This window comes from Hypanus sabinus, chromosome 7, assembly GCF_030144855.1.
Source record: "Hypanus sabinus isolate sHypSab1 chromosome 7, sHypSab1.hap1, whole genome shotgun sequence".
Lineage (NCBI taxonomy): Eukaryota > Metazoa > Chordata > Chondrichthyes > Myliobatiformes > Dasyatidae > Hypanus > Hypanus sabinus.
Genome location: NC_082712.1, coordinates 172,952,003 through 172,978,581, shown reverse-complemented (window position 1 = coordinate 172,978,581; position 26,579 = coordinate 172,952,003). Strand labels below are relative to the sequence as shown.

At 41.0% G+C, this 26,579-nt stretch overlaps 1 protein-coding gene across 9 annotated transcripts in view; it reads right to left on the bottom strand.

Annotated features, from left to right (window-relative positions):
- Positions 1–26,579, bottom strand: part of LOC132397404 (doublecortin domain-containing protein 1-like) — a 544,514-nt gene that overhangs the window by 244,372 nt on the left and 273,563 nt on the right. For all 9 annotated transcript variants that reach the window (XM_059976139.1, XM_059976134.1, XM_059976131.1 and 6 more), the window contains 3 exons: positions 22,075–22,135; positions 14,116–14,190; positions 5,707–5,864 (listed from right to left, as the gene is read on the bottom strand). In XM_059976139.1, the coding sequence (XP_059832122.1) occupies positions 5,707–5,864; positions 14,116–14,190; positions 22,075–22,135 (294 nt within the window). The remainder of the gene's footprint in view (positions 1–5,706; positions 5,865–14,115; positions 14,191–22,074; positions 22,136–26,579) is intronic.

Below are 26,579 nucleotides of genomic sequence, written 5' to 3'. Positions count from 1 at the left end.
TTGCATGTTTTTTTTTGCCATTGTAACCAAATGTGCTAAATGTGCTACAGTATATGTGCAATGTGCTGTATGCTGTTGGTAATATGTTTTGCACCCCTTGGCCTGGAGAAATACTGTTTCATTTAGCTATATTCATATATGGTTGGATGATAATCAAATTTGAACTTCAGAGAAACAAAGAGAGGCAGATAGAACGAGATGGGGGTAGGGGAGTGTGAAGGTTTGAGACAGCTGCTGTAAGAACATGAACAGGAACACAACGGGCTGCCAGCGCTGAAATCTGTAAAGGAGATTATTTTTTAGAGATACATCAGAATAACGGACCCATCTAGCCTAATGAACCCGCACTGAACAGATGCACCCATATGAGTAATTAAACTACTAACCCATATGTCTTTGGGATATGGGAGGAAACCAGAGAACCAGGAGGTCATGGGAAGGATGTACATATTCCTTATAGACAGCAGCAGGAGGAAGTGATAACGGGGACCATTACAGCAGAGTTGAATTGCAGATGGAAAGGGATGGGGAGGGGGAAGACTGGCCAACTTATCCTCTCCACTCTCAGTTCTTTCTCAGGGTTTCATCCCAAATTGTTGACAATTTCTTTTCCCCTATTGATGCTGCTCAACCTGTTGTGTTCCTCTAGCAGATTGTTATTTCCCAGGGTTCCTCACTCAGTCCATTTGATTGGTGAGAAATCGAAAGCAGTGCTATGAATGGATTTAAACCAGATGAGTGGTTAGTCATTCTTCCGGAGGCCAATATCCACTGAAAGATCATTTTACCAGGAGCCTTGTCATTCCTCACAGAACATATGCCTCTGTTTTCCAAGGGGTATTTTCAAAGATGTTTGAACAGATGTATTGAGGTAATGGATAGGAACCCATGAAGCAAACATTAGCCAGGATTCAAGATTCACAAGCGCATTGATTTATCACAAGCGCATTGAAACATACAGTGCAAAGTGTTGTTTGCATTGATAGTGTGTTGGGGGCAGCCCACAAGGGTTGCCACACATTCCAGCACTAACACAGCATGCCCATAATGCTTGGAAAAATTACACAGAACACAACAAGCAACTAAACAACAACAGCAAAACAAGCCCTGTTCCTATCTTCAATGCAGTTAAAGCATCCACTAGTCATAGCTGGTGGGTGATCTACAATTATATTCCTTTCATATGACTGCAAAATTAATGGATAGCATCTTAAAGAATACAAAGTTCAAAGTAAATTTATAATCAAAGTGTTTATACGTCACCATAAATAACCCTGAGATTTATTTTCTTGTGGGCATACTCAATAAATCCAAAATAGAATTATAGAATAATTCCATAATAGAATAGAATAATAACCATAATAGAATCTGTAAATGGTTCCTCAACTTTCTAACCGGAAGACCACAACCTGTGCGGATTGGAACTAACATCTCCACCTTGCTGACAATCAACACTGGCGCACAACAGAGGCATGTGAGTAGCCCACTGCTCTATTCTCTCATCACTGATATCTGTGCACCTAAGCATAGCTCAAGTGGAATCTATAAATCTGCTCATGATACAACCATTGTTGGCAGAATTTCAGATGGTGACAAGAGGGTGTACAGGAGCAAGATATATTAGCTAGTTAGGTGGTGCCATAGCAACAACCTTGCATTCAATGTCAGTAAGACCAGAGAACTGATTGTGGACTTCAGAAAGGGTAGGACGAGGGAACACAAACCAATCCTCACAGGTGGATCAGAAGTGGAGAGAGTGAGCAATTACAAGAGCCTGGGTGTCAGTCTCTGAGAACCTAACCTGGTTGCAACATATCGATGCAGCTATAAAGAAGGCAAGACAGTGCCAACGGTTCATTAGGGGTTTGGGATTTGGTTTGTCACCTAAAACACTCAAACACTTCTACAGATGCACTATGTGTCCTGCAAATGCTTGGCTTTTATATTCTTTTCAATCAGTGACGAGATTTCCTCACATCACAACTGAGCTTCCAAAATGACACCCAATCGGCTGATTGAAAAGCAGATAAAGGCCAAGCATTTGGAGGACACACCAAATCAACAGTGAATTGACAACGTCTCCTCACATGGTGACAAAATGTTTGCAAGTAAATTGCCAAGATCAGAGAACAACTCAACCCAACCATCAACAACCCGAGCTACAAATTTTCCAAATTTTTTCCAATAATTGATGATTGCTTTGGCAGACCTGATCCATAAAGATATGGTCATTAGAGAGGTTAAAGTGGAAGTACATATCACTGAAAATGGGAGGGGGTGGCAGGGCGACATGGTAGCATAACAGTCAGCCTAACACTTTAGAGTGCCAGCGATCCGGGTTCAATTCCTGTCACTCTGTGTGAGGAGTTTGTACATTCTTCCCATGACCATGCAGGTTTCTTCCCACATTCCAAAGACTTATGGGTCAGACTTGTGGGCATGTTATGTTGGCACCAGAAGCATGGCAACACATGCGGGCTGCCCCCATCACATCTCGGGCTGTGTTGGTTGTGGACACATTTCAGAATCAGAATCATGTTTAATATCACTGGCATACGTCATGAAGTTTGTTGTTTTATAGCAGTGGTACATTGCAATACATAATAATAAAGAGAAATATAGATTAAAGTAAGTAGAATCTATCTATAGAATAGATAGGTAGATAGATAGATAGATATAATGAAATAAGTAACACAAAAAGAGGGGAAAATTACCGAAGTAGTGTTCTGATGGCAGAGAGGGAAAAACTGATCCTGAAATGTGTATATTTGTGTATATTATATACAAGTCTGTATATTTCAATGTACATGTGACAAAAAATGCTAATCTCTTTTTCTTTCTGTAAGCATGTGCACTTTGTGCTTCCCCCTTTGGAAATACCAGCCTTGATTCTGTTGTTACATTCAAATGCTATGTCCCAGCTATAACAGCAGAAGCACCCATTTTTATATAAAGTATTTTTTTATATAAGTAGAACTCAACAGAAGTATCTGTCAGGACTATGAATACTTGCATTGTTAAAACTAGCTCTAGATAACTTTTTCAAAGGCTGGTTTCCATTGTGAAGTGAGCAAACACTAATAAGCTTTTTAACTCAGCATGCAAGGCTGTGAAGGCAATCTGACCTTAATCCAAAAGCAACAAAAATTTAGATGAGTGTGTGTGTGCACATGCGTGATTGACAATTATTCATGTTCTGGCGACTAATGGGGAACCCTTCCAAACAGCCCAATGTATTTTGGATTTTTGGCTATGCAAACCATCCATTCATTTTAATTAACAGAAAATGGTGGTGGTGTGCCATAATTTCCCGATAAATGTTCCCAGTGTGACCCAAAAGTGCTGGATTCTACCCTCACACCCCAACCATTTAGTTAAATTTAAATTTGTTACAGCATAATTTGTCTATGTTCAAGCTGCAAAAAATGCCTCATTTCTGATATCAATTAGGGCTTTATCATAAATACGGAGGCAGCAGATCAGAGTTAAGTTTGTTGAAAAGACTGAATTCAACCACATTATCCATAAATCTTTATAAAATGCCTATAATTTTCAGCTAAGTGTGGAAACTAGAGCAAGCAATTTGTTCTATTGAGAATGCTTTACCATTTTGTTAGCACTGGCAGTCAGTCTTTTTAATTCCAGTTCTCTGGTGTTGGTAGCCGTACAAAAGCTCAACTCCTGAACTAAGTTTCTCTCTCTCTCTCTTTAGGTCGGTCACTTCAGCTTTCTGTTGCATGTGCTCCACATTCACAAAATGGTGATGCACAAGAACCTCTTTACCCATTCCAATCATCAACATACGTTCCCCTCCCAACTCCAACTGGCCATTCTCCTCTGACCTCTCTCATTAACAAGGCATTTTTCTCCACTGGATGTGTTTTTGTTTTCTACCATTCGCTCAGACCATTGGAAACTTCAATGTGTAGAAGCACAACAAAAATATTTTTTAAAAAACAATGGAACCTAGAGATCTGAAAGAAACACAGAAAAACCTTAAAAAGTTAGGAGAAAGAGAATCAAAGTTAATGTTTTAGGGCCGAGACTCTTCATCAGAATGGGGAAAGAGAGAAAGCAATTTAGTTTAGAGTTGAAAAGATTGAGAGGGGTGAATAAACTGAAGGTAGGTTATCTAATATCTTGAGATCAAGTATGTTACTATGGCACCTGAGTCATATTGTACTTCGTTGTTTTGTTATGTGGGTGCTCATAGCAGAGGTGAGGACAAGGCTGTACTAACAGAGAAAAAAAGGTCAAAATCAGAAATGGATGATAGGTAGACACGGCCAATTCGAATACACTCTGTGGCCCCTTTATTAGCAACCTCCTGTACTGAGTGTATGTTCATGGTCTTTTCTTGCTATAGCTCATCCACTTCAAGGTCCAACATGCTGAGTATTCAGAGATGCTTTTCTGCACATCACTGTTGTAATGGGTAGTTATTTGCATTACTTCACCATCCTATCAGCCTGAACCAGTCTGGCCACTCTCCTCTGACCTCTCTCATCAACAAGGCATTTTCGCCCACAGAATTGTCGTTCTCAGAATGTCTTTTGTTTATCATACCATTCTCTGTAAACACTGGAGACTGGTGTGCAAGAAAATCCCAGGAGATCAACAGTTCATGAGATACAAAGCCACCCCATCTGCCACCAATAATTATTCCACAGTCAAAGCCAATTAGATCACATTTCTTCCCCATTCTGATGTTCGGTCTGAGTAACAACGGAACCTCTTGACCATGTCTGCATGCTCTTATGCATTGAGTTGCTACCACATGACTGGCTGATTAGATAGTTGCATTAACGAGCACATGTACAGATATACCTAAAAAATTGGCCACTGAATGCATACGTAATTTGATAATAAATTTAATTTGAACTTTAAACTTTGAGATTCCAGCATCTACAGTCTCTTTTGGCTCTTCTAATCAAGCTAACTAGCCCACGTTTTCTTTCTCTGCCATCCTTTTTATTTTCCCATTGTAAACGTTATGTATGGAGTTGGTCATCCTCATTACCTGCTTTTCATCTTTCTTGTAAGATCAACAAACTTCAAGACAATATTGTCCATATGCATGTCATAACACAGATTCCAAATCACGGAGGCTTCAGCATTAATCTCCCTGGCATTCCCATAGTTCCAGTTTATCGGTCACCATACAGAGAAGTGCAGTCCTCTAGTTTTAGATAGCACGGTAGCATAGTGGTTTGTACGATGCTTTGCAGTACCAGCAACACGGGTTCGATTCCCACCACTGTCTGTGAGGAGATTTTTTTCTTCCTGTGACCGTGTTGGTTTCCTCTGAGTGCTCTGGTATGCTCTCACAGTCCAAAAGCATGCCGGTTGGTAGGTTAATTGGACCCATGATCAGGCTAGGGTTAAATCAGGGTGGTACAGCTCAAAGGGCTAGAAGGGCCTATTCTGCACTATATCTCAATAAATTGTCATTAATTTAAACTCTTTGGAACAAGAAGGGATAAATACCAAACAAAAAAATAAATGTTTTGTTGCCATGCCCAGAACTTGCTTTAAAATCCTGTCACTTTCACCTGGATTTATTTCAACAACTGTCTCTGTTGATGAAGCCAAGCCCCAGGGTATCCAGGGTATTTCAAAAATATCGAGAACATCAATGTCACATGAAACTGGAGAAAAGTATCTAATGTCATTGAACAATAAATATCATTTCTGTCATCAGCTTACCTCTGGGCTGGAGTCCAGGGGTGTTTCTCTTCCAGCTTTGTTAACAGTGCCACAGTCAGCTGCGTATCAACCTCGAGGGATCCTCCAGATATTAATTGGACTTCTGAGGCCCTGCAAACTTGTTTGTGTCTGCCCTTCCTGGGACTGTCTGCAGAGACCTGAGTTTGAGTACAATTATTGCAACTTTTCATTAAATTGATACATGAATTATTTTTAAAACTGTCATACTATTACTGTATTTAAGTCTTCATAAAGCTCTGAAAAGACACCGGGATAATTATTTACCATCCTTACGGCTAAACGGCACAATTACTCACAATAGTTCCTTCAGCTAATGAAAATAACTGAAGGCAGTGGGGGCAATTCAATGATAATTAAAACTTCTTCAATAAGCCATTTCATGGAAAGACACTGATAAATTTATCATTGCAAATCAGACTAACTAATCCTATCTATCTTCATCTCCAACTAATTGGCATTCCGGGGCATTATGATAAGAACAGTGAAATCCCTACAGTCGTGTGTTTTTAACAGGGTAACTTCAAGATTCAAGATTGTTTACTGTTATTCTTCAGTACACGAGTGCAAAGGAGAATAAAATTATTGTTACTCCAGATCTGATGCAGCATTAAAAAAACAACAAAAATTAAAAAGCACAATACATATAAAGATAAAAGCAATCCTATGTGGCCTCCTCCACATTGGTAAGACCTATTGTAAATTGGGGAACTGCTTAGTTGAGTACCTTCGCTCCCACTGCCAAAAGCAGAACTTCCCGATGGCCGAAGGGTTTAATTTCGACTCTCATTCCCTTTCTCACGTCAGTCCATGGCTTCCTCCTGTGCCAAGATGAGGCCACCCACAAGATGGAGGAGCAACACCTTATATTCCTTCCAGGTAGCTTTCAACCTGATGTTAAGAATATCAATTTCTCCTTTTGGTAAAAAAAATTCCCTCCCCCTCCCTTCTTCTCCTCTCTGGCTTCTTCCCTCTTCTCACCTGCCTATCACCTCTCCCGAGACCCTCCTCCTTCCCTTTTTCCTATCGTCCATTCTCCTCTCTTATCAAATTCCTTCCTCACCAGGGCTTCACCTAGCACCTTTCAACTAGCCTCCTTACCCTCCCCCCACCTTTTTTTTGGCATCTTTCCCTTTCCCTTCCAGTCCAAGGGTCTCAGCCCAAAACTTCAACTGTTTATTCATTTCCATAGATGCTGCCTGATGTGCTGAGTTACTCCAGCATTTTGTGTGTGTTGCTTTAGATTCCCCACATTTGCAGGCTGTCTCATGTATACAATGTACAGTTAACTGTTAAGTGTGTCTCTGTAGAGGTGAGATTATCTTATATACATAGACTGGGTGTATGGGGTGTCCATGGAGGGGTAGCACCTCTACGGAAGGGGCTTTTGTGTCCATTCCAGGGCAGCTCACTCATATTTGGTCCCTACTGGACACTCAGCTCTCACCTGTGGCTCCAAGTAGCTATTCGCATGTGACAGCAGCCACACCCTGCTACACCACTTTGTCAGGTAGGCTAAACCAGGTAAGGGTAGCCAGGCAGGCTTCATATCCTGTTGAGATAGGGACATGCCCGTCCTAGCAGGCGAAGTCAACTCTGGCAGACAGGGCGGATGAGATCCACAATGGCCGGGAAGGCGATCTTGCAATGCTCCATGGAGAGTGAAAGGCATGACGTCATGGTCATCCACTACAACCAAGGAGGGCCCCAGTTTGCATCTCTGGACCCTTAAGTCAAGAGAGTGGAACTGTCCTAGTACAACAGCTTTTCCACTTTAAAAAACTCTACTGCACAGGTGTCCTGTCATCATTGGACACATCAGACAACCATCACCATACACAGAGTGATTAATGTACGTAATGTAATGCTAGCTGCAGGAGTATCTGAACACAAGGAGATTCCAACAGGAAATGACAGGTGACAAAGTGACTCTAGACAAGAGGAACTCTTCTGGATAGTAGCTGGGCTTATGTAACATCAGTGGTAGGGTGGGTTAATGGGTGGAGGTGTTGATCAGCCTGACATCTTGCAGGAAGTAACTATTTTTGAGTCTGGTGGTCCTGGTGTTTTTGTTATGAAGCCTCATCCCTCTCAGCAGTGGGACAAACAGTCCACAAGCAGGGTGGATGGGATCCTTTATGATATTGCTGGCCTTTTTCTGGCAGAAATTTTATGATATTGAACAGCCTCCTTGCTATATTTAAATCCAAATGCACACTTTTGATTTTAATGTCATCTATTGTTTAGTGTTGGGTGGCGGGTGGAGATCCGTCTCTACCAAAGGAGAAGTAGGGTGCTCTCTCCCTCTGTCCAGGCTGTTCAATATTCAGTAGGTCTCACTGAGATTCTCCCCTCATCCTTACAAACTCCACCCTATCAAGGAAGCCAGGTATATCAAACTATTCTCATACGTTAACACCATTTTTGTTAATCCCAATGCTGTTAAGCAAATGATCTTCAGGATTTTGACCCAGTGATGGTGAGGATTGGGTGGCGGAGTGGAGATGTGTCTTAATCTAAGGTGCTCCTTCCCTCCGCTAGCCTGCAGGTCACCCTTGGGCAACGTGTAGCACCTGCTTTGACCCCAATCAGGGTCATGTGATGCCATGGGAGCAGATGGTGGATGGTCGTTTGAGCAGCTGTTGCAAATCACAAGTCCTGGTTATGCGACCACTGACGCCAGACAGACAATCTCTGAAGAGTATTGATAATGACTGGGGTCACCCATCTTGTAAAGACACTGTCCAGAAGGAGGCAATGGCAAATTACTTCTGGAGAAAAATTTGCCAAGAACTATGATTATGAGACCATAATCGCTCACATCATATGACATGGTACATAATGATGGTGATTATTTAGTGTGTTAACATGGAAAAAGGGTTAAAACTACAATTTTAAAATAATGTGATAAATATGGATACTTTGGTTACAAAAATCAAAATATTATCTAAAATATTTCATCAAATGAATAAATGTGATATTACAAAGAAAACAATAACCCACAAGATAATATAAAAGTCAAATTTATTATCAAAATACATATATGTACTATATACTATCCTGAGATTCATTTCAGTATAAAAATTTATAATATAAATGGCTATAAAATACAAATGCATGAAAGAGAATCACATATACTAATCAATCCTTCAAGCCTGTGCCAACTATAAGAGTGTGACTGATTCAGCCTTGGCTCCAACACTACTGCTGCACTCTTACCCATGCTCACTTAACATCCTTGTTACGAATATACTCCATTACATCAGTGAGACCTGACACAGACCCGGGGATTGCTTTGTCAAGCACCTTTGCTCTATGCACTGCGAAATCCTGTGGTGACCAGCCATTTCAATTTGACTTCCCTTTCCCATTCTGATGGCATGGTAGTGTAGTGGTTAGCACAGCACTTTACATTACCAGTGACCCAGCTTCAATTCCTGCCGCTCCCTGTAAGGAGTTTGTATGTTCTCTGCATGACTGCTTGGGTTTCCCCAGGTGGTATGGCTTCTTCCCACAGACCAAAGATGTACTGGTTGGTAAGATAATTGGTGGTTGTAAATTGTCCTGTGATTAAAATCAGGGGATTGCTAAGCAGAGCAGCTTGAAGGGCTGGAAGAGCCTATTCCACGCTGTATCTCAATAATTTTTAAAAAATATCCATTGCCTCCTCTACCTTCACAATGAGGCCAAGGTCAGGTAGGAGGAGCAATACCTTATATTCTATCTGGGTGGCCTCCAGGGATGGGAATTTCTCCAAAGTCAAGTAATTTCTCCTCCGTCCTCCTCCTCCTTTTCCATTTCCCATTCTGGTTATCCTCCCCCCACCCCTTCTACTCACCTGTCCATCACCTCACTCTGGTTTCCTGCCTCCTTCTCTTTCTTCCAATGTCTATTTATCCTCTCCTATCAGATTCCTTCTTCTTCAGCCCTTTACCACATCCACCTAACCTATCCCAGCTTCTCACATCACCCCCTTCCCCCATCCATCCACATTGCCCCTCACCTGGTCTCAGCCCAAAACATTGACCCCTCCTCTCCATAGATGCTGCCTGACGTGCTAACTTCCTCCAGAGTGGGATCTCTCCTGACACTGGATAATATTACAAATTCAGAAACATAAACAGCAAACTGAAGACACTGTTTGGAAGTCATAAATTCTGACTATTTTGGCAATAAACAGTAAAACTGAGAATATATATAATTTAGCAGTGCAGAAGTGAAACATATGTTGTTTCACAATAATAGCATAACACATGGATAGAAGTTTGTGTAGATTCGGCCACCTCATCTAAAACTCTGACAAACCTGTAGGTGTGTAGTGGAGAGTATTTTGACTGCTTGCATCATGTCCTGGTATGGAAACGCCAATGCCCTTGACAGAAAATCATACAAGAGTAGTAGATACGGCCCAGTCTGTCACAGGTAAAACCATCCCTAGAGCATTATTGCAGGAAAGCAGTGTCCATCATCGAGGACCCCCACCATCCAAGCTGCTGCCCTCGGCAAGGAGACATAAGGAGCTTTAAGTTCCACACCACCAGGTTCAGGAACAGTTATTACTCTACAACCATCAGGCTCCTGAATCAACATGGATAACTTCACTCACCTCAACGCTGAACTAACCACTGAACACAATCTATGAACCCACTTTCAAGGACACTACAACTCATGTCCTCAGTGTTATTTATTTATTTATTTATCATTATCTTTTCTCGTATTTGCACAGTTTGTCTTCTTTTGCACATTGGTGTTGCTTGTCAGTCTTTGTAGTTTTTCATTGATTCTATTGTGAATGCCCTCAAGAAAATGAATCTCAAGGTAGTCTATGGCGACATATATATATACGTTGATTATATATTTTAAACTTTGTAGCTACAATATATACTGATAAGTGTTATTAGACTCTGTATTAAGTTCTATGAACTATTTAGGACATACTAGTTGTAAGAAGTAGATGGTGATACAGAATATATAATACCAGATAATGAAAATAATGAAACAATTATGTTGAAGCAACAATTGAAATATAGTTTTGAGGATATGGCCTAGATAGAATGGATGTGAAGAGGATGTTTCCTATTGTGGGCAAGTTTAGGTCTAGCGAGCACAGCCTCAGAATAGAAGGATGTCCCTTTAGAACAGAGATGAGGAGGAATTTCTTTAGCTGGAGGGTGGAGAATCTGTGGAATTCATTGCAAATGATAGCTATATAGGACAAGTCATTGGGTACAATTGAAGGAGAGGTTGATAGTTTCTTAATTAATCAGGGTGTCAAAGGTTTCGGGGTTCAAAGGAGAAATAAATCAGCTGTAATTGAATGGCAGAGCAGACTTGGTGGGACAAATAGCCTTATTCTGCTCCTATGCCTATAGTCTTAAGAAGAAATGTCTACAATATCAACCTGATCCCTGGTTTGAATATCACTGAGCAAAGCTACAAGGAGCACTGCCACAAGAAGGTAGCATCCGTCATTTTTAAAAAAAAATTGGATAGGTATATGGACAGGAAAGGAATGGAGGGTTATGGGCTGAGTGCAGTTCGGTGGGACTAGGTGAGAGTAAGCGTTCGGCAGGAACTAGAAGGGCCGAGATGGCCTGTTTCCATGCTGTAATTGTTATACGGTTATATCAAGGATCTCCACAGTCCAGATTATGCTCTCTTTTTGTTGCTGCAATCAGGAAGGAGGCACAGCATTATTATTATTAATTTTTATTTTTTCTCAGCTCAAACTGATAAAACCTGAAGTATGTGCATAGCTAAACACACTCATTTTTTAATTGCTAGGTACTTTCAGACTATTCTAGTGGTGTTTAGTATCGTGGCTTTCTGGAGATTTACATAAATATTGCTATGTAGGCCTAATTGTTTAATGCTCTTGGTAGTGATTTTGGGACGATACCAGTTGTAGATGCTACTATTGGCACAATGTAACATCCTGTTCATGTTCCATAATTCAGCACATTTCTGGTATTTTTTCACATTGCTTTCTGTAAGTTATATGTGTTTGGAATGGCTATATCTATTGAGTAAGTTGTACTAGCTTGTTTATCCAGAAATATTAAATCCAGATGGTTATTATGGATTGTCCTATCTGTAATACCATGATCTAAGTGACTTTGAACACGGAATGATTGTTGGTGCCAGACAGGGTGGTTTGAGTATCTCAGAAACTGTTGTTCTCCTGGGATTTTCATGCACAACTGTATAGAGAGTTTATAAAGAATGGTGTAAAAAACAAAAAACAACCAGCTGGTGGCAGTTCTGTGGGTGAAAATGCCTTGTAAATGAGAGCGGTCAGAGGAGAATGGCTAGACTGGTTTAAGCTGGCAGGAAGGTGACAGTAACTCAAATAATCACACATTACAACAGTGGTGTGCAGAAAAGCATCTCTGAATGCCCACATCAAACCTGGAAGTGAATGGGCTACTGCTGAAGATTAAAATCATAAAATCACTGGCCGCTTTATTAGCGAAAGGAGGTATGTAATAAAGTGGTCACTAAGTGTATAGAGTACATTCAGGAACCAATTTTATTTCATGATGAGATTATTGTTTCACTATTGTACCCAGACATTGCAGTTTAGTTAAGAATCACTACCTTCAATAAAGAATACTCTCACAATAATCTTTTTTTTTGCTATTGTGAAAGGGGAATGTTTTCAAACGGTACCCAATCAAATTCCCAGTGTGACACAAAAGGACCAGAAATGGTCATAATCACATTTTATTCTGGAAAACAAAAGTGTTGATATGTAGCAACACACACAAAATGCTGGAGGAACTCAGCAGGTCAGGCAGCATCTATGTAAAAAAGTAAACAGTTGATGTTTCGGGCTGAGACACTTCTTCAGAATATGTAGTGTGTAGTTTAACTTTTAAGTAACAGTTACATTTTGTCATGCAAGTACTGCTACACCATTCGAAATTCAAATAAGCCATAATTTTTTTAACAACATACGCATCAATTAATGCATTGTGTAAGGTATCACTCCTATTCTAATATGTCGCTGTCTGTATGGTCAACATATCAGACATGAATTTGGAGACTAACTAGACAAACTAACATTCCTTAACATCACATACAAAATTTTGGAGGAACACTGCAGGTTAAGCATCTGTGGAGAGGAATCAACAATTTGGGCTAGGACCCTTCCTCAGGAGACATTCCTTATGACATGTGCTCATCAGAAATCCTAACTATTTCTTATAGAAAAGAAACTTGATTAAAGCAACATCTATTGACATTATTACAAGACTTATTTTTTTTAAAAAAAGACAGTGCATTCTTAGTCTCTTTATTATACAAGATATTTGGCAGCATTTGACACCTTCTCTTAAGTCACTTGAAACCATGTTTTCTAGTTTTAGCTGACTTTGGTGAATATTGTAACTGTACAACCCAAATATATTGTTTAAAATCATCGATTTATTTTACTTAAAGAAAATGTACATAGGCAACCATTTTAACAGACCTACAGATCACTGGCAGCTCACTACCTGTACATAGACTTTGACACCAGTACAATCCCTAGGCTTTCCCAATACATTCAGACCTCTTCCCCTAAACCAACCCCTCTGTAACCCCTGGACCCATGCATTTCTTCAAACCTGCAAGCTTTCTTCAGACCTAAAGCGCCACTGAATTTCCCAACATCGAGCTACGAGCCACACTCCCTTACATGTTTGTATTCATGAGTAACATATTATATCTTAACCAGCGATGAAGGGTCTCAGCCCAAAACGTCAATTGTTTATTTCTTTCTATAGATGCTGCCTGACCTGCTGAGTTCCTCCAAATTTTGTGTGTGTTACTCTGGATTTCCAGCATCTGCAGAATCTCTTGTGTTTCTATCTTAACTGTATTTCTTGTTGCCAATTTAAAACCTACAGTCAGCCACCACAGGATTACACACTGATGAAAACCTCCACATGCCTCTTTCAAACACACTAATTATTATTATAAGGACTGGTAATTCTGGAAATACTCAGCAGTCAAGCAGCGTCCATGGACAGACAGAGTTTGATTCAATATTGCAGCTTAATAGTCAGAAAAGGAAATGAGATATTATCAACCTGAAAAAAATCTTTCCCTCTCCTTATAACCTGCTGAATATTTTTTAATTTCACATTTCTGCATAATGCTGTTTTTAGTTAAAATCATTATATTTTAACCTTCCTTTCAGCTCCTATTTATATGTTGTAAGATATTTTATTCATCACCCACAGCTGAATCCACAAATATAATTCATACAGAAAATCAGGCTGAATTTACAAAAATGCACACTTGTTCTCACTTTATGATCTTCCATGTAATTTGCCTCCTTTTCCTAAACCTCTTCTCTCCTTCAGAATTGCACCCCTCCCTGTTTGGGGAGCAGAACTCAAAACGTACCTGGTGCTCTGTACACTCTTCGTCTGCCCTCATTTTCAAATCCCCCAGATATGTGAGAACCATTTTGGGATAAGCCTGTAGAGAGATGAACAAAAGAAGATGAAAGGAGCAGCAGGGAGGTTATCACATCCGTAGAATTACAGCACAGCAGAACACAGTGATGAAAATACTTTCTCAGGAATCAGAATCAGAATTAGGTTTACTGTCACTGACATATGTCGTGAAATTTGCTGTTTTGCAGCAGTAATACAGTGCAATGCACAAAAATCTATAAATTACAATAAGAAATATATAGTTAAAAGTTAAATTAAATAAGTAGGGCACCACGGTGGTGTAACGGTTAGTACAATGCTATTACGTCTCGGGGCATCGGAGTTCAGAGTTCAATTCCGATGCCACCTGTAAGGAGTTGGTATGATCTCTCCGCAAACGCATGTGTTTCCTCTGGGTGCACACAGCCCAAAGATTAGTAAAGTAGTAGGTTAATTGTTCATTGTAAATTGTTCTGTGATAAGGCTAGGGTTAAAAAGCTGGGTGGTTGGGCGGAGTGGTTCGTTGGGGCAGAAAGGCCTGTTCCACACTATATCTTTAAATAAAATAAATAGTAGAGCAAAGAGAGAGCAAAAATAGTGAGGTAGTGTTCATGAGTTCAAGGGCCATTCTGAAATCTGACAATGGAGGGGAAGAAGCTGTTCCTAAAGCATTGAGTGTGTGGCTTCAACATCCTGTACCTTCTCCACCTCCTCCCTGATGGTAGCAATGAGAAGAGAAAGATCATCCATTCCATACATCTTTAAACAAGCCCACAGGATTTTGCCTACAGAATTGCGTCATGTAGGAAGGAAGAATTGATATTAATTTAGCACCTTCCATAATCTTAGAATTCCTTAAGTGTTTCATTCCCAATGAAACAGTGTTGTCTTGTTCTGTAACACTGAGAAAGTGAACAATTCCTAGCATGCGCCATAAATAGTTAATTGCATTGCTTTTGTAATGTTGATTGAGAGATAAATGCCAGGCGAGCCTCAGGGGCAACAGCCCCCATCCCCCAGTGCAAAGGAATCTTTAAATTCCAACTTCAAGGGTTAACAAAGCCGTGATCTAAAACCTCTCTGCAGCAATGTCATGTCCTACAGTGCAGCATTCCGGCAGTATTGCACAGATACAGTCAACAAAGATTTAAATACCACTGCCAAATTTGAATTAACAATATGAGGCAACAATGCTGTCACTGGGGCTCATTGGAACAAAAGGTTGACTTTATTCAGTGTAGACAATAAAGGTCTTTATTCCACTTCAACACACAAAAAATGCTGGAGGAACTCAACAGATTAGGTAGCATCTATGGAGGTGAATAAATAGTAGATGTTTCAGGTCCAGACCATTCATCAAGACAGGAGATTTCAGGCCAAGGCACTTCATCAGGTCCAGATGCAGGGCCTCAGCCCAAAACATCAACTGTTTTTTTTCCGCTCCATAGATGCTGCCTGACCTGCTAAATTCCTCCAGCGCTTTGTGTGTGCTGCTCTGGATTTCCAGCATCTGCAGAATCTCTTTTCTTTTTTCCACAATATTTACTTAACTTTATTTTGTGTAGATAATAAAGTTCTTTATTTCACTTCAACACACACAAGTTGCTGGAGGAATTCAGCAGTTCAGGGAGTATTTATGGAGAGGAATAAATAGTCAACCTTTCAGGCCCAGAGCATTCATCGTGACCTGATGAAGAGTGTAAGCCTGAATCATCGATGGTCTATTCCTCTTCATAGATGTTGCATGACCTGAGTTTCACCAGCATTTGTGTGTGTTGTTCTGGATTTCCAGCATCTGCAGAATCTTTTGTGTTCATTCCATTTATTGCAATGAAAAATCTCAGCAAGTCTGGAGTTTCCATTTGTTTTAGAATTATAACTTTGATAGCACTTGGGCATAGTTATGTTGGCAGTTCACATCTTCCCATAAGATTCTGACCCATTACATTCAAAAAGATACTGCCGTGTTAGTGAACAATAGCCAACACACTTCACAGCAACACACACAAAATGTGGAGAAACTCAGCAAGTCAGGCAGCATCTATGGAAATGAATAAACAGTTGATATTTCAGGCTGAGGCCCTTCTTCAGGACTGGAAAATAAGGAGAAAGATGTCAGAATAAAAAAGTGAGAGGAGCAAACAAGGATAGCTCAAAGGTGATAGGTGAAGCCAGGTGGGTTGGAAAGGTAAAGGGCTGGAGAGGAAGGAACTTGATGGGAGAGGAGAATGGACCTTGGGAGAAAGGGAAGGAGTCGGGGACCCAAGAGGAGGTGATAGGCAGGAGAGAAAAGGAGGCCAGAGTGGGGAATAGAAAGAGGAGGAATGGGGAGAAAAAAACGTATAGCTTCAAAAATCTATGAGGTAATGTTGCAGCTCTACAAAACCCTGATTAGACCACACTTGAAGTATTCTGTTCACTTCTGATCACCTCATTATACAAAGGACGTGTAAGGTTTAGAAGGTGCAGAGAAGATTTACGAAGATGGTGCCTGGATTAGAGAGCATGTTTTATGAGAATAAGTTCAGCAAGCTAGCACTTTTCTCTTTGGAATGAAGAAGGATGAGAGATGTGGCGTACAAGATGATAAGAGGCATAAATTAAGTAGATAGCTAGAGACTTTTTCCCAGCACAGAAGTGGCCAATACAAGGAGGCATAACTTTAAGGCATTTCAAGGAAAGGGTAGGGGAGATGTCAGAATTAACTGTTTTTTTACACAGTAAATGATGGGTTTATGGAACACGTTGCCAGGGGTTGTGGTAGAGGCAGAGATGTTAGGGACATTTACGAGACTCCTCAATTACTTTGGAATCTACTTTCTGTTCAACACCTTTTGCTCAATAAAATATTTTTGGAAGGGTCCATTCACAAATCACGCACTAGCTCCCTGTACGTCTTTAGCAGAGCTTTTGAGATCAGTGCCTATCTTCACAGTCTTCTGAACTAATATAGAGTTAACATATGCTTTCTCTTGACCCCAATTTAATAGATCTTTAGTACACCACAGGAAACACACCCTTCATGTAGAGACAAGTGCAACATATCACAGTCATAATTCCTCATGGAATATGATGTTCATCATGGGAGTGACTCAGGATATTCCATCTGGGTAGCCTCCAACCTGACAACATGAATAATTTCCCTAGCTTCCAGTAATTTCTCCCCCTGCCTCTTCATTCTTTCTTCATCCCCCTTACCCTTTCTCTTCTCCACACCTGCCCATTACCTCTCTCTGGCGCCCGTCCTCTTTCCCTTTCTCCCATGCTCCACCCTCCTCTCCTATTAGATTCCTCCTTCATTAACCTTTTCCACCTATCATCTCCCACCTTGTCACTTCATCCCTACTCACGCTCCAGTTTATACTCCTTCCCCTCCACCCACCTTCTAATTTTGGCCTCTTCCCCCTCCCTTTCCAATCCTGATGAAGGATCTCAGCCTGAAATGTTGACTGTTTATTCCCCTCCATAGGTGCTTCCTGACCTGCTGAGCTCCTCCAGCATTTTGTAAATGTTACTCTTCATTATGGGGGTCACTGAAATAAAGTGCCAACATTGGCCAACCAGCTTGGTCTCCATCACATTCTGGTTAACAGAAAAGGCTCATGATGCCTACTTAGCCATAAAGCGACACAGTGTAGAAAGAGATTCAAGGAGGAACTAACTGGACCATCTACTCACACAGTTGTAATATATCAAGATGTTAAAATAGAAATAATGAAATCAATCAAACCATAATCTACCTCATTATGATCTTGTACTTTATTTCCTACCTGCACTGCACATTTTCAGTAGCTTTTACACTTTATTCTGCATTGACATTGTTTTACTTTGTTCAAGCTCAGTGTGCCATGCAATGATGTATGAACTGTATCCAAGACAAGCTTTTCACTGCATCTTGGTACATTTGAGGCCTCCATCAGTCAGGGTCAACCATGGATGTTGCATCCTAGTTGGTTAGATAGGCAAACCTGGGCAGTACAATATGGAGAGCAAGCTGTTGCCTATGTAGCAGGCTCCCCCTCTCCACACACGTGATGAACCCAATGGAATGGCAGAGACCGATACAATTTGGTACCAGCAGTGTTGCAGGAGTTGCCAGTCAGCATTGAACTCAATGTAGGACTGCCTTAGGGACTCCAGCTCCAGATATTTCCCTCATGGTTTACTCCCAAAACCTTCCATATGCGTGGTTATAGCCACAAGGCAGCAGGGGTTTGAGATCAGAGTTTTCTATCCCCAAAATGAGCTGCCAACCACGGCCGATGAGTCCCATCTGCCTGAAGTGACTGGATTTAATGCATTAAAACCCGCCTTTGCCCCCTCTCCTGTCAGTTGTAATGGTTCCGCCAGGCTTAGTAGCTAAGCTACAGGTGAAAGCCAGGAGCTGGACTTGGTTTTCAGAAGCTTAGTACACGTGAAAAAAATAAACCAATGCCACTGGAATTAGTCAAGACACTGAATTCCTATCAACAATATCTACAAGGATGTTGCCACCATGAAGTTACAAGGAACTTTTGAATAGGTTAGGACTTTATTCCCTAGAGCATAGAAGAATGAGTTGAGATTTGATATAGGCATACAAAATTATGAGGGGTGTTGGGTAAATGCAAGCAAATTTTTTCCACTGAGTTTGGGTGAGACTAAAACTAGAGGTTATGGGTTAAAGGTGTTAGGTGAAATGTTTAAAGGGAACATGGGGGGATCTTCTTCTCTCAGGGGATGGTGAGAGTGCAGAACAAGCTGCTAGTGGAAGTGGTATATTTGGGTTTGATTTCAACATTTAAGAGTATTTTGGATAACTACATGGATGGGAGGGATATGGAGAACTTTGGTCCAAGTCCACATCGATGGGATTAGGCAAAATAATAATTTGGCATGGACTAGATGGGTTGAAGGGGCTGTTTCTGTGCTGTAGACCATAAGACAAAGGAGCAGAAGTCGGCCATTTGGCCCATCAAGTCTGCTCCACCATTTAGTGCTCTATGACTCTATGCCTCGGAAATTCCAATACCATTACCATTGGAATTAGTCAGATACTAAATTCTGATCAGCAATGATGTTTTCAATCCAGTTCATCTTGCAAATGTTGTAAGTAGTATTTACAAAATGCACTGCTGTAACTCATTCCATCTAATCATCTAAAACTTTTACCACCAAGGACAAGGGCAGCAGGTGCAGGGAAACACCACAGCCTCCAGGGCCCCTTCAAAATGTCTCACTCAAATGTGAATGTGACATTCTGCAGATACTGGAAATCCAGGACAACACATACAAAATGCCAGAGGTAGGGGAATTAAGGGTTATGGGGAAAAGGCAGGTAGGTGGAGATGAGTCCATGGTCAGATCAGCCATGATCTTATTGAATGGCGGAGCAGGCTCGCTGGGCCAGATGGCCTACTCCTGCTCCTATTTTTTATGTTTTGTAGGTTCTCAACAGGTCAGGCAGCATCTATAGAATGGAATGAACTAAACAATTGACATTTTAGACTGAGACCTTACATAAAGACGTCTGATGAAAGATTTCAGCCCAAAACATCAACTGTTTATTATTTCCATAGATGCTGGCTGACTTGTTGAATTCCTTAGTCAAATGTATTACAGACCTTTCCTCCTCCTTTAAATCCCAAAACTCTCCCCAACAGAATTGTGAGAGGAACTTCACTTGAAGGACTGCAGAGGTTTAAGGAGATGGTTCATCACCACCTTTTTGTGTGCAATTATGGAAAGGGAGTAAATGTGTGTCTTGCAAGCAATAGCTAGATGCTGAAAAGGGATTTTATAAATTGCAAAGAAAATCATAGTCACAGAGCACTACAACCCATCAAGTCTGTGCCTAACCTAGTCTTATAGACCCACACCGAGACTGTAGACCTCCATACCCCTCCCGTCCATGTAAAACTTCTCTTAACTGTTACGATTGAACCCACATTCATTACATCCGCTGGCAGCCTTTTCCATGCTCACACCACCCTCTGAATGAAGAAGTTCCACTCAGTTTCTCCTTAAATATTTAATCTTTCATACTTAACTTATGACCTTTAGTTCAAGTCTCATCCACCTCAGTGGAAAAAGCCTGCTTGCATTTATGCTGTCTATACCCCTCATAATTTTAAAAACATCTAGCAAATCTCCCTTCATTCCCATACATTCTAGGGAATAAAATCCTAATCTATTCAACCTTTCCTAATGACTAAGATCCTGAAGTCTTGGCAAAATCCTTGCAAATTTACCCTTTACTCTTCCAATCACAGAACATAGAACACATTACAGCACAATGTTGTGCCGACCTTCTTACCTACTCTAAGATCAATCTAGCCCTCCAGTTTTCTATCATCCACGTGCCTATCTGAAAAGTCCCTAATGTATCTGCCTCTACCACCATCCTAGCATGTATTCCATGCACCTACCACTCTCTGTGTAAAATCACTACCTCTGACATCCTCCCTTAACATTCCGCCAATCAGTATAAAAATTATGCTCGGTTATATTAGCCATTTCCACCCCAGGAAAACGTCCCTGGCTATCTACTTGACCTGCCTCTTATCATCTTGTGCACCTCTATCAAGTCATCTCTCAATCTCCTTCACTCCAAAGAGAAAAAGCCCAAGCTTATTCAAAATAGACATGCCTTCCAGTCCAGGCAGCATCCTGGTGAACCAATCACAAACAGGAGAAAATCTGCAGATGATGGAAGTCCAAGCAACACACACAAAGAAGGGTTTTGGCCAGAAACTCAACAATTCTCTTTTCCACAGATGCTGCCTGGCCTGCTGAGTTTCTCTAGCATTTTTTGTGTGTTGCTTGCATCCTGGTAAATCTCCTCTGCACCCTTTGTCAAGTTTCCACATTCTTCCTATAATGAGGCGATCAGAAATGAAAACTAATTCTGTGTGTGGTCTAAACAGGGCTTTATAGAGCTGCAGCATTACCTTGCATATCGATGCCTTGCCTTTGGGTAGGTGACCAATGCTCCATAAGACCATAAGATATAGGAGCAGAATTAGGCCATTTGGTCCATTGAGTCTGTTCCAATATTTCATCACGGCTGATCTATTTTCCCATCTGCCCCAATCCCCTGCTTTCTCCCCATAACCCTCCATACCCTGATTAATCAAGAATTGATTAACCTCTGCCTTAAATATATCCAATGAATTGGCCTCCACAGCTGCCTGTGACAATGAATTCCACAGATTCAACACTCTAAAACAACTTCCTGTATACATCCACTCTATTAACACCTTTCAACATTTGATGCGTTTCAATGAGATTCCCTCCTCATTCTTCTTTATTCCAGGGAATACAAGCCCAGAGCCATCATATAGTAACCATTTCAGTTCAAGGATCATTCTCACAAACCTTCTTTGAACCGTCTCTCTCGTGAACCTCTTCTGAACCCTCTCCAACAGATAATAGATAAGAGGACCAAATCTGCTCACGATACTTCCAGTGATGCCTTACTTCCAGTGCACAAACATATATTCAAAGTTAACAAAATACGTAAGCATTGTACCAATGTTTAAAAGCATGGAATTGGATTTTTTTTGTTGGTTCATATTGAAATTGTTTATGCATCTGACATCATAGTTTCTCTGTAGTTAATGATGATAAACATGGTCCTGTGAGAAAATCTGCCACAGTGGTTAGAATTTTTTTATTGAGATATCCACAGAATAGGTCCCTCCAGCCCTTCAAGCCCTGCAGCCTAGTAACTCCCCCGATTTAATCCAGGTCTAATCATGGGACAATTTACAATGACCAATTAACCTACCAACCAGTACGTCTTTGAACCGTGGGAGGAAACCCGAGCACCCAAAGGAAACCCACACGGTCACGGGAAGAACATACAAACTTCTTACAGACAGCGGACAGCGGCAGGAATATTCTTCATCTAAAGAATTTATTTCAAAGCAATAAACAAAACACAAACCATCGAGTAAATGTTCCCAGCTGTGTTGAACCCCCACAGTTGCTGTGGACTCCGTTTCATCCTGTGAAAACAAAATAAAAATGAAAGAATGGATGAAAATCTGTGCCATATAGTGGAGTTCATCTGACTTGCAAGACCACAGGGAATCTAGTGAACTAAAAATTCAGAGGAAAAATATACAACACCTATTTCTGAAGTAGAATTCAACGGGCAGAGATTTATTTTGGGCAGTAACAGGGCAGGCACATTGGCCTTAACCTGATGTGTGACTCTGTTAACATTAATGGAACTGAATATTTCAAATGCGTATCAGGATCAGGTTTATTATGACTGACATACTGTATGTCGTGACATACTGTATGTTGTTTTGCAACAGCAGTACAGTGTAATACATAAAAAATGCTCCAAATTACAATATATAAATAAAGAAGAGTGCAAAAAGAGAGCAAAAATAGTGAGAAGGTATTGTTTATCTGTGGGTTCATTGTTCAGAAACCTGTTGCCGGAGGGGAAGAAGCTGGCCCTGAACTGTTGAGCGTGGATTTCCTGGCTCTTGTACCTCTTCTCTCTGATGGTCGTAATACAAAGACAGCATGTCTTGGGTCATTGGGTCCTTAATGATGAATGCCACCTTTTTGAGGTATTGTCTTTTGAAGATGTCCTTGATGCCAAGAAGGTGAGTGCCCATGGTGGAGATGACTCAGTTTGCAACCATCTGCAGATTTTTTCGATCCTGCATGATGCCTACCCCTCCCACATACCAAACTGATGCCATCAGTTTGGATGCTCTCCTCAGTCCATCTGTAGAGATTTGCTAGAGTCTTTGGTAACATACAAGACCTTTTCAAATTCTGAATGAAATATAGTCACTATCATGCCTTCTTTGTAATTGCATCAATCTGTTTTGCCCAGGATAGATCTTCAGAGATGTTGACACCCAGGAATTTGAAACTGTTCTCCCTTTTCTACTGCTGATCCCTCAACTTTCCCTTCCTGAAGTCCACAATCAATTCCTTGGTCTTACTGATGTTGAGTGTCCATCACTCCCATTGCCTCGTCAGGCCAATTATGGATTAGTTAAATGTGTGGTATTTTATCAATGTCACCCTGCTCAAGAATAAATGAAAGAGAATATTTTCACAAGTTCAAAAGTGAGGTGGTTCATTCTGACACCAAGCTTTCCAATCTAAACAAAGGAAGTTATGAAGCAGTGAAACGAAGGTTGTGTGGGGCAGATTGGAAAACTGCATTAAAGAATGTAGCAGTGTCTAGCATATAAAAATAAACATTTGCAATCTGTAACACTTAAGATATCCTCGCTGATTTGATTGTTTGTAATCTATGCATTTCGTTGCATGAAGCGATGTATATGTGACAAATCTTCGTTTATGACATCTTTTGGGGCAGCACAGTAGTATAATGGTTAGCACACTACTTTACAGTACCAGTGAACTGGGTTCATTTTCCACCACAGTCTATAAATCTCTCCTCTCTTATCAGATTCACTCTTCTTCAAATCGTGATCTTTTCTACCTATCACCTTCCAGCATCTCATTTCATTCCCCCAAGCCACTTTCCCCCTCACCAGGTCTCACCTGCCAGCTTGTACTTCTTCCTCCTGCCCCACCCTTTCTTACCCCTTCCTTCCCAGACCTGATGAAGGATCTTGGCCCAGAACATCAACTGTTTATTCCCCTCTGTAGATGCTGCCTGACCTGCTGAGTTCCTCAAGCATTTTGTGTATGTTACTCAAGTTTAAAGGGAGAGCAAGATCCAGAGAGAGTGGACAGGGTCTATGGGAAATGAAGACCCTGCTCACGTACAGGGGATTGGGAACTGGGGGCACTGGAGCCATGGAATTGATACCCTGATGACTGGGCAGGGAGAGTGGCAAATGTTAAATACTGAGGCAAATACTTAATCACTGGGATGTCCAAATAGTGAAACGGTGCTTTATTGGAATTGTATTGTGTTGTGTTGTATTCCTTTTGCTTAATTACAGGCAGAGGTGCCTTGACCTCCATAATCCTATTATCATCATAATTTTACCAGCAAGAAACATAATTCCAAGTTTTAGATTTCAAAAAATTGCTAAAGATTAAAAAAGATAATTTGTTTGCCCAGTTTCAAAGAAATAGATGCTATTGAATAGGTTTATAGTCTAGGCATGTATAGCAAAATTCCAATAATCCATAAACCCACACCTCAAAGACTGTAGTGGTTCAAGAAATGACCTCCTTCTCAAGGGCGAGTATGGTTAGAGAATTAAAAGCTGGCTCAGCCTGTGAAGGCAACATAAGACCATAAGACAAAGGAACAGAAGTTGGCCATTCAGCCCATCGTGTCTGCTCTGCCATTTCATCATGAGCTGATCCGATCTCCCCTTTAGTCCCATTACCCCACCTTCTCACCATAACCCTTGATGCCCTGACTACTCAGATACCTATCAATCTCTGCCTTAAATACACCCAATGACTTGGCCTCCACTGCCACCTGTGACAACAAATTTCATAGATTCACCACCCTCTGGCTAAAAATTTTTTTTCGCATCTCTATTCTGAATGGGCGCCTCGCAATCCTCAAGTCATGTCCTCTCGTACTAGACTCCCCCACCATGGGAAACGACTTTGCTATAACCATTCTGTCCATGCTTTGCAACATTAGAAATGTTTCTATGAGGTTCCTCCTCATTCTTCTAAACTCCAAGGAGTACAGTCCAAGAGCGGTCAAATGTTCCTCATATGTTAACCCTCTCATTCCCGGAATCATTCTAGTGAATCTTCTCTGAACCCTCTCCAATGTCAGCACATCCTTTCTTAAATAAGGAGCCCAAAACTGCACACAGTATTCCAAGTGAGGTCTTACCAGTGCCTTATAGAATCTCAACATCACATCCCTGCTCCTATACTCTAGAAATAAATGCCAACATTGCATTCGCCTTCTTCACCACCGACTCAACCTGGAGGTTAACCTTAAGGGTATCCTGCACAAGGACTCCCAAGTCCCGTTGCATCTCAGAACTTTGAATTCTCTCCCCGTTTAAATAATAGTCTGCCCGTTTATTTCTTCTACCAGAGTGCATGACCGTACACTTTCCGACATTGTAATTCATTTGCCACTTCTTTGCCCATTCCCCCAATCTATCCAAGTCTCTCTGCAGACTCTGTTTCCTCAGCACTACCGGCCCCTCCACCTATCTTTGTATCATCAGCAAACTTAGCTACAAAGCCATCTATTCCATAATCCAAATCGTTGATATACAATGTAAAAAGAAGTGGCCCTAACACGGACCCCTGTGGAACACCACTGGTAACCAGCAGCCAACCAGAATGGGTTCCGTTTATTCCCACTCTCTGTTTCCTGCCAATCAACCAACGCTCTATCCACGTATGTAACTTTCCCGTAATTTTATGGGCTCTTATCTTGTTTAGCAGTCTCATGTGTGGCACCTTGTCAAAGGCCTTCTGAAAATTCAAACACACAACATCCACTGCATCTCCCTTGTCTAGCCTACTTTTAATTTCCTCAAAAAATTGCACTAGGTTTGTCAGGCAGGATTTTCCTTTAAGGAAACCATGCTGAGTTCTGCCTATCTTGTCATATGCCTCCAGGTACTCCGTAACCTCATCCTTGACAATCGACTCCAACAATTCCCAACCACCGATGTCAAGCTAACAGGTCTATAATTTCCTTTTTGCTTCCTTGCCCCCTTCTTAAATAGCAGAGTGACATTTGCAATCTTCCAGTCCTCCGGAACCAGGCCAGAATCTATCGACTTTTGAAAGATCATTGCTAATGCCTCCGCAACCTCCACTGCTACTTCCTTCAGAACACAAGGGTGCATTCCATCTGGTCCAGGAGACTTATCTACCCTTAGACTATTCAGCTTCCTGAGTACTTTCTCTGTTGTAATTGTAACTGTGCATATATCTCTTCCCTGACACCCTTGAATGTCTGGTATATTGCTGATCTCTTCTTCAGTGAAGACTGATGCAAAATACTAGTTCAGTTCCTCCACCATCTCCTTATCTCCCATTACAATTTCTCCAGCATCATTTTCTATTGGTCCTATATCTACTCTCACCTGTCTTTTACTCTTTATATACTTGAAAAAGCTTGATTATACTTGATATTATTTGCTAGCTTCCTTTCATAGTTCATCTTTTACCTCTTAATGACCTTCTTAGTTTCCTTTTGTAAGCTTTTAAAAGCTTCCCAATCCTCTGACTTCCCACTAATTTTTGCTTCTTTGTATGCCCTCTGCTTTGTTTTGACTTTGGCTTTGACTTCTCTTGTCAGCCACGGTTGCATCCTTTTCCCACTCGAAAATTTCTTCTTCTTTGGAATATATCTGTCTTGCACCTTCCTCACTTCTCGCATAAACTCCAGCCACTGCTGCTCTGCCGTCCTTCCCACTAGTGTCCCTTTCCAGTCAACCTTGACCAGTTCCTCTCTCATGCCACTGGAATTTCCTTTACTCCACTGAAATACTAACATCCATAAGA